This window comes from Pseudopipra pipra, chromosome 4, assembly GCF_036250125.1.
Source record: "Pseudopipra pipra isolate bDixPip1 chromosome 4, bDixPip1.hap1, whole genome shotgun sequence".
NCBI lineage: Eukaryota > Metazoa > Chordata > Aves > Passeriformes > Pipridae > Pseudopipra > Pseudopipra pipra.
This window is the reverse complement of record NC_087552.1, coordinates 14,595,833-14,614,154: the sequence shown is the minus strand read 5'-3', so window position 1 is coordinate 14,614,154 and position 18,322 is coordinate 14,595,833. Positions and strand designations below refer to the sequence as shown.

General features: G+C 40.9%; 1 protein-coding gene across 4 annotated transcripts in view; it reads right to left on the bottom strand.

Moving 5' to 3' along the window:
- Positions 1-5,512: 5,512 nt before the first annotated feature.
- SMAD1 (SMAD family member 1) overlaps positions 5,513-18,322 on the bottom strand; it is a 49,638-nt gene continuing 36,828 nt past the window's right edge. For all 4 annotated transcript variants that reach the window (XM_064651701.1, XM_064651699.1, XM_064651698.1 and 1 more), the window contains exons 3-7: positions 17,512-17,769; positions 14,673-14,789; positions 10,619-10,840; positions 8,323-8,579; positions 5,513-6,907 (exon numbers count right to left, since the gene is read on the bottom strand). In XM_064651701.1, coding sequence (XP_064507771.1) covers positions 6,764-6,907; positions 8,323-8,579; positions 10,619-10,840; positions 14,673-14,789; positions 17,512-17,769 — 998 coding nt within the window. In that variant the 3' untranslated portion in view covers positions 5,513-6,763. The remainder of the gene's footprint in view (positions 6,908-8,322; positions 8,580-10,618; positions 10,841-14,672; positions 14,790-17,511; positions 17,770-18,322) is intronic.

Here is an 18,322-nt window from a genome sequence, read left to right as displayed (position 1 = left end):
AGGCTCCTACTTCAAGGTGAGAGCTTAAACTGCCATATGTGCCCATGCAAACGGTAAGATATCTCAGTGCTTTTCTTAGACCTGTTTTGAAGATGATAAATTCCTAGAAAGTTTAGTGTTTTAACATTTTGACTGTAAGAATGCAAATAGCTGCTTTCTACCAATGCAGGCTCATCAAATTCAACTCAAGCATTATTGCTGTATCTGCTCAAATTTGCTCCTGTGACTTGGGGAAATCACAGGAACATTTAAAGCAATGACGTGATTCCTGAAAGACCAAGTGTGGCAAAAAACTGGTTGGCCACACTGCCCAGAATATATTCTGAATTAAGAGCCATATCAGTCTTCAGTAGGGGTACAAAGAAATCCCACACCCCAATTAAAAACTATCCCATGAAAGAGTATTTACAGAGCTGCTCTCTTGGCACAAGATAAAAATCCAACTCCTGGACTCATAAGTCTTCAGAGCATGCAGATCAAGGTAGCTTCTTTCTGTGCTGCTTTAGAAAACAGCGTGGACCAAATCCAACAGACACAGGGATCAAGCTGTGTTTGAGAGGTTTGTAAAGTCTGTTTGTAGTCAAACCATTGCCCGAGTCATGTTCAAAATGAAGCCATGCTTGGACCCAGTTTCTAAACAGTGCTGTTGCCAGCACTATGGCCTATGGTGATTTTGACTTGAGGAGACTGGTCCACAAGCTTGAAGGAATATCTGATGGGACAGCAGCCATCTTTCAGTCTCCACATATATATCTGAAAACACTCAGGATTACCAGTCCCTAAAGAAGGCAGAAGTGAAGGGCTCAGAGATGAGACAGACCCTGCTCTCCTGCCAAGAACCAAGCGCTCCAAAAAAACAGTGAAGTGTTACTGCAGCATTACACACATCAAGTCTCATTCTCTGCTTGTGCTAAGCTCGACTCAGTAATCTAAAGGAACAGAAAACCAAAGTTATCATACAAGAAAGAGTGAGGGAAAGGGAAGTTAGGCACACCATTTTTCTTCATATAAAATAATGTTTTTATGTGTTACAGGGATACTGGGGAAAGAAAGAAGCTGCAACAGGAAAACTAGAGGATCCTTACAATGGCAGACTGAGCTCTTCCCACCATGTCTAAGCAAGTGACCTCTCCACTTAAATCAAACTCTTTGAGCAAAGAAAGCCTGTTTTGCACGTGCAGAGTCCCCTCTGTAACACAATTCTAGCTCATTTTACATTTACTACAGTACAGAGTTTTATCACTGCTATGAGATATCTTTACTCCTGTCTACAATCTGAAGCAAGTGAAGGTGCTTACCTCTTCAAAAATTAACTACAACAGCCTCCTCTGAGCTTTATGGATTTAAAGTCTCAGATGAGCTGGTGGGATCATGAAGAGACGATACGGATTTTTCAACTCATACCTTAGGAGCAGGATGAAAAAGGGAAATCACAAACCAATTCCTAAGAAAAAACTATGAATCTGCAGCCACTAGAATAAAAAAAAATCCTGAAAGATGACTGAATCAATTCCAGGCAGCTCACAGCACATGAAGGCACACAGACATGTGACCTGTGGTGGCACAGGGACAGGAACAGCACCTCCTGAGGGTGGCAGCCCCTGGCAACAAGGACCACTTCAGCCAGCCCACACATATCAGCGGCCCCTGCCAATGAGAGACAGCTACAGCTACACAGATTCATTTTGTCCCACACAGGTTTCCCCTCTGAGCAAGTCACCAAGGCAAGCAGAGAGTACGGAAGCTTCATTTCATAAACCAGACAAGTTATTTATTCTGGAGCCTGTTGGGAGAGAGAGAGAGAGATGACAAGAATGAGTGCCAGGCTTGCCTGTAGAGCTGAAGGCAGCAGTCAGGGAACACAACCACTAAACAGAAAGCCTGAGCACACTGGCTGACAAATTCTATCACTTCAGTCAGATGCAAACCAAGTGACATAATACTGCAGAGAGGAGGGAAGAGAATCTTAAATCAGTAAAAAAACTTTAAAACAGTAAACCCAAGCAAAAGTGAAATCCAATAGCACAAACCTGTATATCTTCTTCTTCCTCTTCCAAAGAAGATTTAACACAGCAGGGGTTGAAAAAGTGGTTCCTGTGAAGCATGTATATCTTTATGGGTGGCTTCCAATGCCTATAGCAACCTATGATTCTTTACCTGCCTTTGGCAGGCATCCTGTAGAGGGTTTTCTGTCTGACTGAAACATCCAGCATCCAGCAGGCATAAGAAAAGAATGAGAGAAAAAGCTACTTGCAAAGAGTTCAAAAAAATAAAGAAAGTCATCAAGAACATAGAAGTCAGGGAGGGGGTCTTAGGGAACAGAGAAGATGCTAGATCCCCGAAAGGATAACATGACAAGGGTGTCTCTCTTCATTAAGTCAAGGGCAGAAAGGAGCAGAGGAAAAGAAGAGCCATTTTCCCTTCCTTTCTGGACAGAATTACAAACTTATTTGAAGAAAATGAACTGTGAGATGATGCATGTAAAAAATATATTGCTCTATCATGACTGGTGATGGAAGAGTTATGTTGTATATTTAGGCAAACATCCAGAAAAAGGTGACTGCTAGTTCACGGTTATGAATCATGAATCCCAAGAGCAGGATAAGAGGCTACAATGTGCTTCACAGAACAAACCAGCAGCAATTAATAAAGAGAGCATCAAAACACAGCCAACTTCCAAAATGTCGATCAAATGCTTAACATGTGGCAAGACAGGAAAAATCAAGAAGACAGGCACACCAAGGAAGGTCCATATAAATTTCAGATCTCTCTGCGCTGATTTATTGTCTTCAAGAAACGATACTCATAGAACTACATTCATTGAGGCTAGAAAAGACAACTACAGTTGTGAAAACATAGCTATGGTAGCAAGAGAAGTGATTTAGAAAGCAAATGGCTTTAACAAAGTAGATAGCAATACCAGGTCAGCAAGCATTAGAAGATCAGGTCCATGACTCTGTTACAGGATCTGTTAAAACATGAATTATTTCTCTCCATACCTTCCTAAAACCACACAGGTAACCATGACTACCTCTCTTACCTTTCAACAAATCTTTTAAAGGTTCACCAGAGACTTTTAAATGGTTAAAAAGTCATCTCCACCTGGGGAGAATTATTTTATTTCCAGCACTGAAAAGCCAAAGCAGACATTTCAAAACACGTTCAGCTCCATGGCATTATTTGTCTCCACTTGTACTGTTCACTGCTTTTCCTCAATACTTTTTCTAAACAGTTATCCATGCCTTTCAGTTTCTCCTAACAGGGACTTGCCTTGGCTTTTCAAGGAGTGTCTTCTGTATTCAACTCTTTTGTTCAGAAGACTAAACCAAGGAAACTATGGGGAAATAAAACCAAATAAGCAGCAGGAACTCACCTGGTTACAGAGCTGACACCGTAGGCTCTGTCCAAGTTTCTAGCTCTCATCGTTCTCTGTTTTGTAAGAGGTCAGTGAGAAACACTTTTCCTTCTGTCTTGTCCTTTGCCTTTTCCAGCTTTCTGACTCCAGCTATCCCAAGTGGGGCAGATCAATAAGAAAACTTGTTCAAATTGCTCCAAAAATCTTCACAAGAGCATCAAGCTAGCAGTTGCTCCCTCCCAGGTAACTTCTGCCCTGCCTCCTGTGTTTCTGGCTACTAGTCTGTTGTGGCTTAATCTCACCTGGTAACTAAGCACCACACAGCTGCTCACTCACCCCAGGTGGGGTGGAGGAGAGAATTGGGAGGGTAAGAGTGAGAAAACTTGTAGGTTGAGATAAAGACAGTTTCATAAGTAAAGCAAAAGTTGCACACACAAGCAAGGCAAAACAAGGAATTCATTCCCTGCATCCCATCCCCAGAACAGCAGGGTCTCATCACGCATAGCGGTGACTTTGGAAGACAATCACCATCACTCCAAACGTCCCCTCCTTCCTTCTTTTTCCCCAGTTCTACACTCTGAGCATGAGACCACATGGTATGGGATATCCCTTGGGTCAGTCAGGGTCAGCCATCCCAGCTGTGTCCCCTCCCAACTCCCTGCAGTCTCCTTGCTGGTGGGGTGGGGTGAGAGGCAGAAAAGGCCTTGACTGTGTAAGCCCTGCTCAGCAGTAACAAAAACATCCCTGCTCTATCAACACTGTTTTTAGCAAAAATCCAAAACATAGCCCCATACCAGCATTGTGAAAAGAAATTATCTCTACCCCAGCCAAAACCACAACAGAGTCTCAGGTGCTATTCCAGTCCGCTCATCCTATTTAATAAAGTACAGCTGAGATACTCTGGGCCATCACATGAAGGTGCACTTTTGCCTTGCCCCTAATGTCTCCACACCCCAAACAAAAAGCTGGCTAACAGATAAAGAAAATATTATGTATGCAGCATTTCAACAGTATCAATAAAATAGAAAAATTGACAACAATTTTTAGGAACTTACAAAAACTGTGATCTTGCCGGTCCCAGTTAATTCAGATTACCATTGAAAATTTCTGAGGTACTGCAGAGAGAGTATTTTCTAATTTTAATCTCCGTTCAGGAAAAACAGAGAGGCATTACAGCCCAAAACACAAAAGACAGTAACATTCAAAGCAGTCAGAACATAAAACAGTCTTTTCTTATTCCAAAGCTATTTCAAAGTTTACCAAAACTTGCACAGGATCATCCAAACATGAAAACATCCAAATAGAAACGCTCTTGAGACTTGCATGATGGATGGTTACAGCACTAATTAAAAGAAGTCTCTACCTCACAGCTGCATTCCAACAAAAGGAATGAAACTGGTTGGGAGTCAATGTAGCAGGGGCTGAGCACAGAAAAGACAGAGACAGTGACTGAGCAGCAAAAGGCATTCTTTTGCTTTTTGGTCATCTTTAAATTTTCTTTATTTTAAAGACTTACATTTGTGCTATGACTGACTCGTTACGAAAAAGATATGTTAAACTGAATCTAAAAAAATAAAATAGCTGTTCTTGGAATTTAAAAATACAAAAAAGTCACTAACCAAGTTCTCCTTAATCGGGAACTCAAACATCGTGGATTTTTTTTCCCCTTAGCAGGGGAAGAAATGTGAATTTTAAAAATGTATACTAAGTTGAGAGAAAGAGAGAAAGAAAGAGAGAGAGAAAGAGAGAAGGAGAGAGAGAAAGAAAGAGAGAAAGAAAGAAGGAGGGATTGCCTCATTCTCCAAAAAGGGCTATTACTCCTTACGGTGACACACACAGGTATGTCTGGCTGAACGCACATTCATCTCCGCTGCTCAGCTTTCCCTCATGCTCCTGCGAGCGCTCCATGGTCCACTTTAGCCAAGCACAGGCACTGGAACTCTGGTCAACCCCCAGTCTCTCCAACTCCATAATCCCAGCACCTGACAGACACTTTCCAGCTGCAGCAGGACAGTCCTTCCCTCACCCCTCCCCAGAGCAAAAGCAGAAGCGTGGAGAAAGCTCAGCTCAGCATGTCTTCATTTTTAGTTGTTCCTCCTCAGGACTATATCTTTATCTGGTTTGTTAAAAGTCTACTAAGAAGTGGACAAGACAAGGTTTTAATCAAATGTAAGCAGTAACAACAGGTTTTATTCAAAACTTCCAGTAAAGAGGACCCACTAGTTTTGGAATAAAGATACTTAAAAGTACTACAGCTTATGTGAATATAAAAGATCAAAGAGAAGAAAATAAACCAAGTAGTAAAAAAAAATAAAAATTAAAAATATATATATATTTTTTTAAGTTTGAAATAGACCCATATGGTGATACTGAAGTCCTCCAAACAATTAACAGTTACTAGATTTGGCAAAACAAGGTTCTCTTACAAAATTAAAAGCCTACTTCTGTTACATAAACTGTATAAAACTGCTCAATAGTTAAAGAGCATTCTGTACAATTTTGTCTTGAAATACACAAAGCTGCAGCCTTCAAACTGCAGCAATTAATAATTTTGTCCTCTTCATGGGTAAAAGAAACTTTGCAGTTGTTTTAGGGGAAAACGAAGAGGCAAAAATAGTCAGAATTAACAAGATGAAGCCACTATAAAAACAAAATGCACAGCAAAATTCAGACCTCAGTTTAAACTAGCACGCTATGTTTACAATATATTCTACATTTCAGTTGTCATTTTCCCCTCCCACTCCCACCTCCCCCCATTCAAATATTCCTAATTCCTTTACGGTCTAAATCTAATTAATTTCTAAACTTTCAAATACACCATACATACACTTAGCAAAAAACATACCTGACATTCTTACAGCAGTATGGTCAGGACACAGTTTCAAAGATAGTACACAGTTATTGAGATTAAGCCTTATGAATTTTACTTTTAAAGAGAACAGCAACCATCAATTCAGACAAATGTTTCTAAGAAGTCCTGAGGAGAGCCTGCAAAGAGCAGGCTTCACCAACATCGGCTCTTAGCTCCAGAGGACACAGGGGAAAACACGGATGTAAGGAAGGAGAACCTCAAGAGCGCCAGCTAAAGGAAGATCCTTCGGGAACTCGGTCCCACGGGCTGTGATCCCGGCTCGGTCGTCCCTGTTGTACTAAGGCCAGCAAATCAACTTTGCCACAGTAAATTACAACGTAAACTAACGTTCTTTATACCAACAGTATGTCAAAGGGGTTTATTTATCTTGTTTTCTGAATCCAACAGTTGGTCACAGAAGTCAAGTATTTTCATGGCTCTTATTCAGCTGTTGCCAGTTCAGGGGAGAAAAAATAAATGTGTGTGTGTCTGACTCATACGTCTTTCAAGTACATGCAAGGCTCAACTGCTTCCAAAATGCAGGAGTTTGGGACCTTTTAAGACACTGAAGAAATAGGATTATGAGGAGAGCCCATCTGAGTAAGTACTTTATCCAGCCACTGGAGGGGACCATGAAGATGTATCTCTATCCAGCATGGAGTGCTCGTTACATCCTGGCGATGATACTCAGCTCCCCAACCCTGGAAACAGAATCATAAGTGGGGAAAGAAAAAAAAAATCACCTTATTTTATAATATTAAATACGTGAGAAGCATCCTTCTTTCTTAACAAATTATCTTTCAAGTGTCATTATCAGCAGGGTAGCATAACATCCTTGATGCATCAACTTTTATCACAGTTCAACAAACAAATCAAAAGCTAAAAAAAGTAATAAATGTGGTGAAAGTATCATTTTGAGATCTCTTGATCTCCTGGAATGGAAGTCTTTAATGTCTTAAAGACATAATCTGTGGCAGTGCAAATTTTCACCATAGATCACTGCCAGCTGCCTCAGGTCCTAGGAAAGGCTCTGAAAAGGGGGGTAATAAAGTCTTCTCTGCCAAGACCAACACCAGAACAAATTGGGGGGAAATGCTGCCAAACAGATCACCAAATTAAAAAATGAGGTCTAAGAGTGATGTGGAAGTGGGGATGAGGCATCTGTCTGACAAGAACCAAAGTGTCATTCTCTGGATGAACATAGTAAACTGAGCGGTGAAGTCAGAAACGCTCCTCCTTGGAGAAAGAGAGCATGGTCATTGCCCATGTGTTTCTCAAGTTAAGACAAGTAGGTTTTGTTTCAGCTCATGCCTGATTCAGTTACAGTAATTACCAAAGATATAAAGAGATATTTAAACAGCATTCAAAATTGTTTTGTAAGTAATTTTGGGGGCAGGTCTGGAGACAAGGCTATGACATCCACAGATACAGTTTGCTCTGCTCTGTATCAACCCCTAATGAAGGGATTACCCAGCTCCCAACACAGGTGGCAGCAGCTCTGAACACTGTGCAGTGCAACACCCCATACACAGGAGGTTCTGTTTGACTGTTCAGGCAGCGCCGCCGTACAGCTCTGTAGGATGCTGAGCTATAAACAACCTATTCCATTTTAGGAATCAGATGTGTCTTAACACATCTGAAAGTTTCCATTCTCCTATCACGAAGAGCACTTCAGCATGTTACCATCTTAATTTGATTATTTCCATATGTATGATCAGCCCTTTTATATCAGTACCTATGCTGACACTCACAATATCAGCCACATCACAAATCTTGACCTTGTATGGCCTCCTAGAATAGAAAAGTTATTATTCCAAACAATTACTGCAGCTCCCAATCTGGGAGTTGTTGATCAATATTTAGAGGACTTCTGTGAAGAAACACCTTCTTCAAGGGACCCCAAGCTTTCAGCGTATGCGTATCACATGGACTTCTGCCCACAAATACAACTTCATTTCTCTAAGATCTGTCTTACACTTAACGAGCTTTCCATATGCAAAATTCAACAGCTTTTAACAGGTTGATGGAGGGAGTTACTGGACCATTCAAAGTCACCACATTATGAAACAATAATTTATTCTGCTTATGAAATAATCTCAAGGAAATTTTCACGTACCTTTACAAAACTCATACGGAGGGTGCACATCTTAGTAAGCTCATAAACTGTCTCAAAGCCGTGGTTCACGGACTGAGCCAAAAGCTGAGCAAACTCTTGATTATTGAAAATCTTCAAACTGCAGCCACTGGGGATTTTGCAGACCGTGGTGGGATGGAACCCATGATGGTAGTTGCAGTTCCGACTTTGCACGAAAATACTGCTGTCACTGAGACACTCAGCATACACTTCCCCACCAACATAATAGAGATGGACACCTGGGAGGAGAAGGTTGTTTAGATAAATTCACACTGTGCATCTGTTTTTCATGCTCTTTCTCCACAGAGATAGGGTTTCTGCTTAAAGAGATAAACATTAACTGCATATCAAACATTATCTGTCTTTAAACTTGATTTTTACTCTTCTGTTTCATCAGCAGGAGATTTGGAAGGAGGGTATTTTATATATGTATATAAAAGAGGAATCAACATGTTGTATATTCAACAATAAACTAGCAAGCACTGTAGTTCTGATGCACTGCACTGGATGCACTACATTGGATGGCTTGAACTTTTTCTCATTATATTTATGTAGAACAATAATTGGGAATGCAAGTAGAGAGAGCAGAAACCAAATTATTGCATAATATGTAGATACTAAAGCAGCCCCAAGCTGGATTCTCTGGAAAAGTCTTTAATGATAATTTGGGTAGCAGGAGTTTTGTCAGCTAGCTTTAATTCCAGAAAGCTAGGGGGAAAAGGAAAATGGCCTTTATATTCCTCAGACATATCTGCCAAATGAGGGTACACACCAATTTTACAGTCCTTTCCCCTTCTAGAGCCTGCTCCCTCTCCTGTTATCAATGGCAGCAAAGCCCCAGAAAAGCAACATACAGAGGACCTTTGTGTCAGTAGGAGTCAATGCCAAAGGCTTTGAGAAAGCAAGAAAATTCACCTTCTGTGTTTAAAAACGGTTTATTTGCTATTTAAACCTTTCACCTCCTACAATGTCACAAATCACAGAGGTGAACACACAGAATTAAAACACTCAACTGCACTCTGGTAAGAAAGCCTTGACTGTGCTCTGTCATGGAAGATTTTGCCGCTGGTTATGTGTGTACCTGTGTGGGTACACATATACTCCCACCTGATCTGCAAAAACTTTTATGGCTATGTCTTCAAGTCTGGGATTTACTCCTCCTTCCTCAAAGACAAACTGCTCTACATCAGCATCACTTGTACACATTGACTCATTCAACGGCATCCGTGTCTCTTCCACACCCTGCTGCAGTACGGACGCAGTTAAGTGCTTCAGCAGAACTCTGCTTGCAGCTGGGTTACTTTTAACAGGAAAAAAATGAATGAGGTGTTAAATAAATACCCTGATACTCGGGAAGATGGATGGGGAGGAAAAGAAGGAAGAAGTATTAGCACTTGAGTGGGAGAGCACAGGTGTGGTGCACTGCTGAGAGCTGCACCAGTTCTCGTCTAGAGGAAAGCTCTACACACTGAGAGCTCAGACTCAAGGAAAGGACCTGACTGTTCTCTTCAGTTTCAGTTCCTTCCTCCTCTGAGGAAGAGGAAGATACTTCATGAATTGGCACTTACAACATCCAACTCACTGTTTGGGCATGCTGAACCCTCAACTGTCTCAGAAAATTTAGAGTTTACTAATAACATAAATACCTAAAAAATTTGCCTGGCAGGAATGGCAGGGGGCAATTTCAGTTTTGCCTGCCATTTGCATGACAGGTGAGTTCTCAGAAAAGAGGACTGTATTAGTCAGGCATAAAACAGAAGCTTTTCCCTTTTGCAAGACACTGTCACAACCATAGAAGGGAAGCACAAAATTCTCACTGAAAGAATCACCAGCCTGTGAAAAATGCATTTGGAATAAACTGTTCTAGGAGGTTGTCTTCCAAAACATGTTAGGATAGCTAATTTATGTTGGAACTAAGGATAGCTAAAAAATTTGGTGCCAAGAACCACAGTTTGCACTTCCATATACACCAATAATCAAGATAAATCAAGACATTTCATTAGACAAACTGCCTTACCCTCTCTAATTAAGATTTTGATAGCCTTCAGGCAATTATAAAATTGATTAAGGGTAAAAGCTTCCTGTAATTACACACCAGGTAAGAACAATAGTTTGTTTATAAGGCTAGGCCAGAAAATTATATGTTTACTGACACAAGCACTTATCCCTCATACTAGGGAAGACCAGCTTGCTCTGGAGACAAGTGGCCCAGGTTGCCCTGACTAAGGGAAACGCCCCCTGCCCTACTCCAAAATGGACGCGAAGATCCAAAGCTCACCTTTGCCAATGTGCCGCCTGGTGTTCTCGATGGTGGAGTTGCGGTTAACGTTGGAGAGCAGCCCCAGGCAAAACCTGTTCTTGTTGTTGGAAGGATCAGTGAAGCCATCCACCAGGATGCTGGTGGAAGAAGCGTGGAACGCCTCCCCGACGCGGTTGTTCAGCTCATAGTAGACGATGGAGCACCAGTGCTTCGGCTCCTCGTAAGCAACTGCCTGGACATCTGTACAGCAACAATGGAAATGTTACAGTCTAACAGTGCTGGAATACAGGCTTGAGGTGTAAAGAGTCATCACCCTGCAGGTTTTGGCTGAAGATCACTGAAAGATGAGCTGGATAAGCAACTGCAGCGAAATGAGGGCTCCTCTATCTTCAGTCACTTTTGAACTTTTCATAGCCACGTACATATAGTAGGATAATTTCAACTCAAGACTGAAAAGGGACAAAGGCTGGTACTAGATGTGAGCAGAAAAGTGCAGGAAGCTCCTGGGCACATACCAAGCAGTGCCCCACTATCCCTGTCCTATCTTCTTGCAACATGCTACGGTGCAATTCCACACAGCAGAGAAATGCTGCAACTTACAGCCCAGCTTTCTTTCCAGTTTAGTAGATGAACTTCTAATTCAGTTCATTTTATACTCTACTAACAAATGAAAAGTCCCCTCTTTGCTTACTGCAAAGCTGTATAGTAACAGGGAGAAACAGCATCACACAATTGCACCAAAGACCATTTCTAACTTTGGGTATAAAGAAGCATAATAAGGCAGCTTAAATATACAGTCAGCAGGTGCAGGTCAATCTTTCAGCACTCAGAGTGTGCCCAAATCTTTCTCCTGGGCTTTTTGGGGGAATGTTAGGAAACTTCAAAAATGTAAGAGAGGTTGATATTTGTCTGCAGAACATGCATAAAGCACATCTGCAATATGAACAGATACTGCTGGGGATTGGAGGCTGAACAGGGCATAACACACAGGATCCTGGCAGTTACTCTGGGCTGGAGAGCAGATGAAATGGAGGAAGATATTATTTAATGAGGACTTTTCATTCATCAACTGCTACCAAATGCAAAATCCCAACTGTTCATCACCAAAAGAATTACTTGTTGAATGATAGCAAGGATTCCTCAGAATGGGGTTTTTCAGACACTGGTAACAAGAAGCTCCTCCTCAGCAGCTCCTAACTGAAGTTGGGAATTGTGCAGGAAATTACTGGTTCATTTCATGTGGAGGTCTTGAAGCAACACTTGTGACTGTGCACGGGGAACAATTTCTCCAGATGATACCAAAGGTCCTTACCAAAAAGTTTCCCAGTGGGTGTCCAACAACAGATATCTCCACCCAGGGCACAATCTTTATGGTGCCAAATACAGCTACAAATTAGAGAAATGCCTCCAAATAAAATGAGGCTAGTGAAGGGATGTGGTTGCTTTATGTGGTTTCTTTTGAATGAAGGATACTATATCACTACTAAGCCTAGCAAAGTTGGACTTGCTGCTAAGATACCAACTTTGCAGATACCAACTACAGGTAAAAGTGCTAAAATGAAAATCAGACTGGTATTATGGGAAAACTTGTATTTCTGGCCAGAGATTTCCTTCTCCCAGCTCCAAGTTTTTACAAAAGTTAGCCAACTACAATCAGTGTTCATATCTTCCTCTGTTCACAGATCACATCTCTGTGAGTTTCTGTTACATGAAAAACAAAAAAAAAACAGAAGTCCCCCTCAAAAACCAGCAGTACATCATAGATACAAAAGGTGGCAAAATAATCAAAAGCAGGATAACACATCCTACATCACTGTGCAAAACTTCTGAGTACAGTGTTTACTGCTAATAACTTGCTTGAAACACTGGTTTTAAGCTTATCTTTCTCGACATTCTGGCACTTTCTATCCCTTCACATCACTGAAAAAAAAAACCACCAACAAAAAAAAACCCCACCACAATAAAAAAGAATAAAAATCAATCATGTATTATTAGTAAGAGGTTACTACACTTTTAATTCCCATAAAGGTGCCAGTGATTATCAAAGCTGCAGCTTTGCCCCAGTTCTCAAAGTCAGGAAGAAATCTTGCCAGCTGGCCATTCTTACAGAATTAATCATATCTCTCTCACACAGATTTCATACTGACTTCCTCACATTTGCTTTAAGTCATGCAGAGCAGGTGCGTTTAGTCTCTCTATTCCCAGCATGGGCCAACAATGGAAATTACCCAATTTCATTGACAGGATGCAGCTTGTTAAATCAAATCTCTTAAGACTAACAAATCACCATAAAGAACAAGCTCCTAAAAAGTTTGCAGCAAAAAATGGTGCAGTAAGTTCACAGCAAAAACTCTTCCTTCACAACCTGCAGCAGATTTTTTTTTAGAGTACTACAGTCACAGCTTACATATATGAATAATAAACATGAGAAGGCATAAAAAAGGCTGGTGGTTTTTTTTTAATGAAGGGACAGAGATGAAAATCCATTCTACTAAACTACTAGGAGGGGATAATGCTAATAGACACAATTTTTATTTTGAAATGGTTGAATGCTGAAAAGCAAGAAGAAAAATGTAAACCCTTTTCTCTTTATCAACTCTCATGTAATGGAGGAATTCCATGGTACTTGTGCAGACTGGGAGAGGGACACATATGCAAAGGTTTGCAGTTAGACCCCAAATTCCTGAAAAACTATTCATACACACACAGAGTGTACTGGATCAGCAAAAAGTGGAAATGCTACAGATGAGGTTTATCACGTGTAAAGCTTATTCCAAGCAGAGAGTAAATAGGTTAACACAAAAGCTATCCAAATTGTTCTAAGAGGGCAAATATACTTCCTGAAACCAGACATTAAGAGGAGCAGAAAACAAGTACCAAAAAAAAAAAAAAAAAAAAGGAACAAAAAATTCCAAACCACCACAGTTAAATTGTTCATATGCTTGTGATCTTGATAATCATTCTGGCACAGCATTCCAGCTTGCTGCTCTTTCTTGGCATGGGCCACAACTGGGTAAGCTCATGTGTTCTCTAAAGGGGCCATTTCTCACAACGTGATGAATGCACTAAATCCTTTACTCAGCAGTCACGGCTGGCTGCAAAGGCTTTAAAGAGCAATGTGTAAAAAGATGTCTGTGTCACAGTACATAAAGCAATAGGGTTTTTTTTTTAAGTACAGATTTTTAAAGTCTGTAGCAGTGCCACACCTAGGGCAGACAACTCTGCATTCTGAACCAAGAGTTATCACTGCATGACTCAAAGATGAAAGAAAAATGGGAAGAGAGAGTGGAACAAAACGAAATACAAAAAAATTCAAACGCCCTTATAACCAGGAGAAGGGTAACTTATTAAAAGCAGAGCATACTCTTCAAGGACTGAAGTTTAGAATTCAGGACAAAAACATAACAAAAAAGCACAATTTTATAAGATGTACTCCCTCAGAGGAAAAAATACAGATATTCCAGTTGCCCATGTAACATGTCTCTGGGCATTTACAAAACTGACAGTATTAGCATCCATCCTCTGATCAAGTCTCTGCTTGGAGAGCTATCCTTGACTATATCTACTGTCATCCAGAATTCAGTAGGCTTTATATAGCATCAACTGCATTATTCCAATAAATCAATGTAATCACAGGAAAAAAAGAGATTCCCTTCCTTGCCCGTGTGTAAGCTCAGTATCACGTGCAGAAACGTGCAGTATCATAGGAATTCTTTCTGTTCAGAGATTAGTGGAAGTTCCCAATAGAAAACATAAAATTACTTTAGCCGTTGAGTTGGTTGGGAGTAAGAAAGTAATAAACCTCATATATCTTACATTTTTAAAGAGTCATGGGATAGCTTCCTGTCATAAATAAATATTTACATTTATAAATAGTCTCCAGCTTCATTATTTCATCCCTTACAACAACATAAAAAAAATTACATGGCTGGGTTTTTTCTTTTCTACAGATAAAAATTTCCATGAACAACGTCCATCCAAAATTACAAAACTCAGTTATCACTGGTAAGCTCTGAAGGTTCTTCACTCTTAAGAAGTGAAGCAGAAAACAAGAAGGGAGAAGTGTTTTTACCTCCTCTGTGTATGTCAGGGGGAATTGCAGGTGCCATCATGTTGGTATCCATCGGCTGGGAGGTATCGTGTGTCATCTGATCTTCCGGAGGCAGGTAAGCAGGAGGGGGAGTATCAGCTAAATATAGAAAAGGCAGAGATACACGAGTCCTTTCCTCTCTTCAAAGAATATCTACATATCCACATAAACAGTTTTAGCCTGGAAATGCTTCCAGCCTGACTCAGCTATAAACTTCCACCCACCAGAAATCTGAAAAAGCAATCATGGACTTTGAATCAGGAAAGCAAAGAATTACTGTGCATATTAATCACAACTGCAGTAAAAACAAGTCACTTCACCCCCACATAAAGCCACAAAAGAAAGCTCAGCTGTGTTTCCAGCCCATGATTTTGCAGGTTGAAAGTGTCATACAGACATTAAGGCACAAAGAGGTCTCAGGACCCAGCCACAAGTAGATATCAATTATGGTAAATGTGAACAGAAGTTGGGGCAGAAAACTTTCAGTATGAACTTTTCTGTTTCCAACACAATTCCACCACCAAAGTATGCAAACATCCCAGATATATCCAGGACCTTATTGTCAGTTCAGAGTATTAGCTCTGTTTCCCTAGGCTGGGATGAGTAGAAAGTGTTCAGGAACCCAAATTCTACAGAAGCAGCTGTCTGGGTCTGGGATTTATTTATCAGTGTCTCTGCATGGTCCCATTCAGAACTGAATCACTAGCACAAACCTAACCCATGTCCAATGACTGTACTCACTACCATACTGCCTTCAGCCCTCTTTGAAACGTCCCAGCCAGGTACTCAACACTGCCCTTCAGCTGCATATCCCACTTCTGGGAAAGCTTCCCAAAAGGTTTCTTAGAAGCTACAAGCTGCCAATGTCACCATTTCCCAGTACACCAGCAGACTCTCTCCTCCAAATCAACTGCACAGAGGTACATGCAAGAGAGAGAGACCCTTGCTTGTGCTGCAGAAGCTGAGATTAGGTTACCACTGTGCTATCTGGTGAACACGGCTGCTGCTCATCCCACATTTACTTCCATTACTGAGAGTATGGATTGCAAACCACCACAGCAAATAATCACAGGGGCCTCCAAAACTCTGAAAACTAAATTAGCATCAACAAAAGGCAGGAGAATGCTTTGTAAGTTTTGGGGGTTTTTTTGTGGAGTGGTGGTTTTGTTTGTTTGGGGGTTTTTTTAATGTATTTTTTAAGAAAAGAAATGTTCATGAAATTTATTAACTACTTATTGTTTAGAAGGTATTTTGTTGAGAGCTTTACATCTAATGCTGGCAGGTACTTTGCTAATTCCCTTGCTTGAATACCCTCAGTTGGATGAGAAAGCAGCAGAGAAGGACAGAGATGACAACAGGGCTGCATTAAAAGCTTAACAGACTGCACTTGATTTTGAGTCTCATGTTTTACTAAGCCTTAATGGTTTGTGTGTGTGCAAACATAATGTGAGTGATGCACAAGATTCTAAGGCCACAGGCAACAAATTAGCTAGTATCTAGAAAGTTTTCAAGATCTCTGGATAACTGCTTTCCTTCTCTTTTTTTTTTTCTTTTTTTTTTTGTATTTTCCAAAAGTCAGCCACTTTCCTCATTAATGCCAGGTGGACAACTGTATCCATCCTTGATGGACATCAAGGACATCAGTGTCCTGACCTCTCCTCTAATTCAATTTCTTCACTGCAGCTGCTGACATTATGGGCATGTGGACAGAACAGACCCTCAAAGATCAAGTGAACTTCCACAGGCCAGCATTCAGGAAGACCTTGTTAGGTCTTTATCTCTGCTGGAAGAGCCCCAACCACACCAATCGTATTAAAAAATAATAATTAAAAGAAAAAAAAAAAAGACAGCTCTTTTCATGGCAATTTCTCACATTTTTTAGAAAAGCCAATACAAACTCCTTTCTTTCAGCCTCTGCAAATTCAGTAGTCTTCACTCGGGAGAGGGAAATTTGAAAGAGAAGCAACTATCAACATCAGAAATCCATGGAAGTTAATTTCATGTAATAGGAAACAGATTTTCACAAGTCTGCTGCTTTGTTTACACGTGCCCTCCCTCAGCCCCCGAAGAAAACAGGCAAACAACATCAGTAAGCATTTGTACTGAGTCCTTCCCCCAGCATTTAAATCAAGAAATCTGCCACAAACTGCATCTGCAGTATTTTTATCAACCCCCACATAAAGACCAAAAAAAGACAGTTTCACAGAATTTTCTACAAACACCAGTGAACAAAGAAAGGTTGTTATTTCTCTGAGTTTAGCTAGCAAAACAGCCTGAAGATTTCTTTTAAGGGCTTGTTTTTAAGCTGAAGTATACTTGCATCTTGAAATTACATCACTGTGTGAAGAAATTGTTATCAAGTAGCACTAACATGATCACCTTGGGAAATATCCTTTTTCTGCAGAACTAAAGCTTTGTGCTGAAGGTATGATGATCTCTCTCTTAAGCACGTGATCTCTAGCATTACACTTCTGGTGCATTAAACACACTAAGCTTTGTGGTCTTAACTGCTGAACTGGTCCCCAAAACATTTTGAATCGCTCTCCCCACCCCACAAGAGTTTTACTGTAGTGGTTTGACTGTGTTTGAAAGAGGCATAATATTAAAACCATCAATATTATTACCAGACAAAGAGATTATACAGTCTTTATTACCTTACCTCAGCTTTACCTTACCTCTTTATTACCTTACCAATACCTCAGCTTGCTATTGAACACAAGAGTTAGCTGATAATTTGGTATTAATAAGCAAAAAAGCTATGATACCAGTGATGTCCAACCACCTTCTCCCTTCTGAAGGGGAACAAAAGTTGAAACTGTACCTGGCATCTGGAAAGGACTTCCTGGGTCTGAGCTGGCTGGAGAATGTGGATAGGTGCTACTGCTGCTTCCAGGAGAGTTTGGATAGCTGCTGTTGGGCGAGTGGGGGAACGGGTGGCTATTGGGTTGCTGAAAAGAGTCCGGGAAAGTAGCGTTGTGCGGCATGTGGGGCTCGTTCTGTCCCAGGTTGCGGAATTGCGCCAAGAGGCTGTGCTGGGGGTTGTACTCGCTGTGCCTTGGAACCAGCACTGGAGGAAGGACTGGAAAGGGAGAAACAGAGAAAAGCCACAGTGTTAGAGACTCAGTTCTGAAGGCTATATAGGGGAAAAAAAATCCCACATTCTTCCTCCCCTATGGCGCATTCACATCTGTCTTAAAAACAAGGTAGTCAAATCTAGGGGCACATGTCTAAGCAAGAGCTCTTCCTTACATCCGGTTACTGCATAGCTCGAATTCATAGTGATCGTGCTGGATACCTGCTCTGCCAGATGGGAGCTTGTTTGCACAGAGGGCCAGCGAAGAAGAGCCAAGAACAAACCACAGTTCTGTGTTCCAGTTTTACTCGCACGAAGAAGTGCTGGGAAGTGAGCGCGTTACAGGGCTGACACGATCCCGCTGATCACATAATGGCCCATAACCCAAACCCTTGTAAATAAGAACAGGTATTTTTTTTCTCAAGACAATACTAACAGGCCTTGAACTCAGTCTGGTCCCAACAGCTGTAATTTTATTTTTAACCTGGACTATGTTCTTACAAGTCACTATTAAAAGGGTTATTAACTCTTCAAGTCAGTTTACAAAGTGCGCAATTTA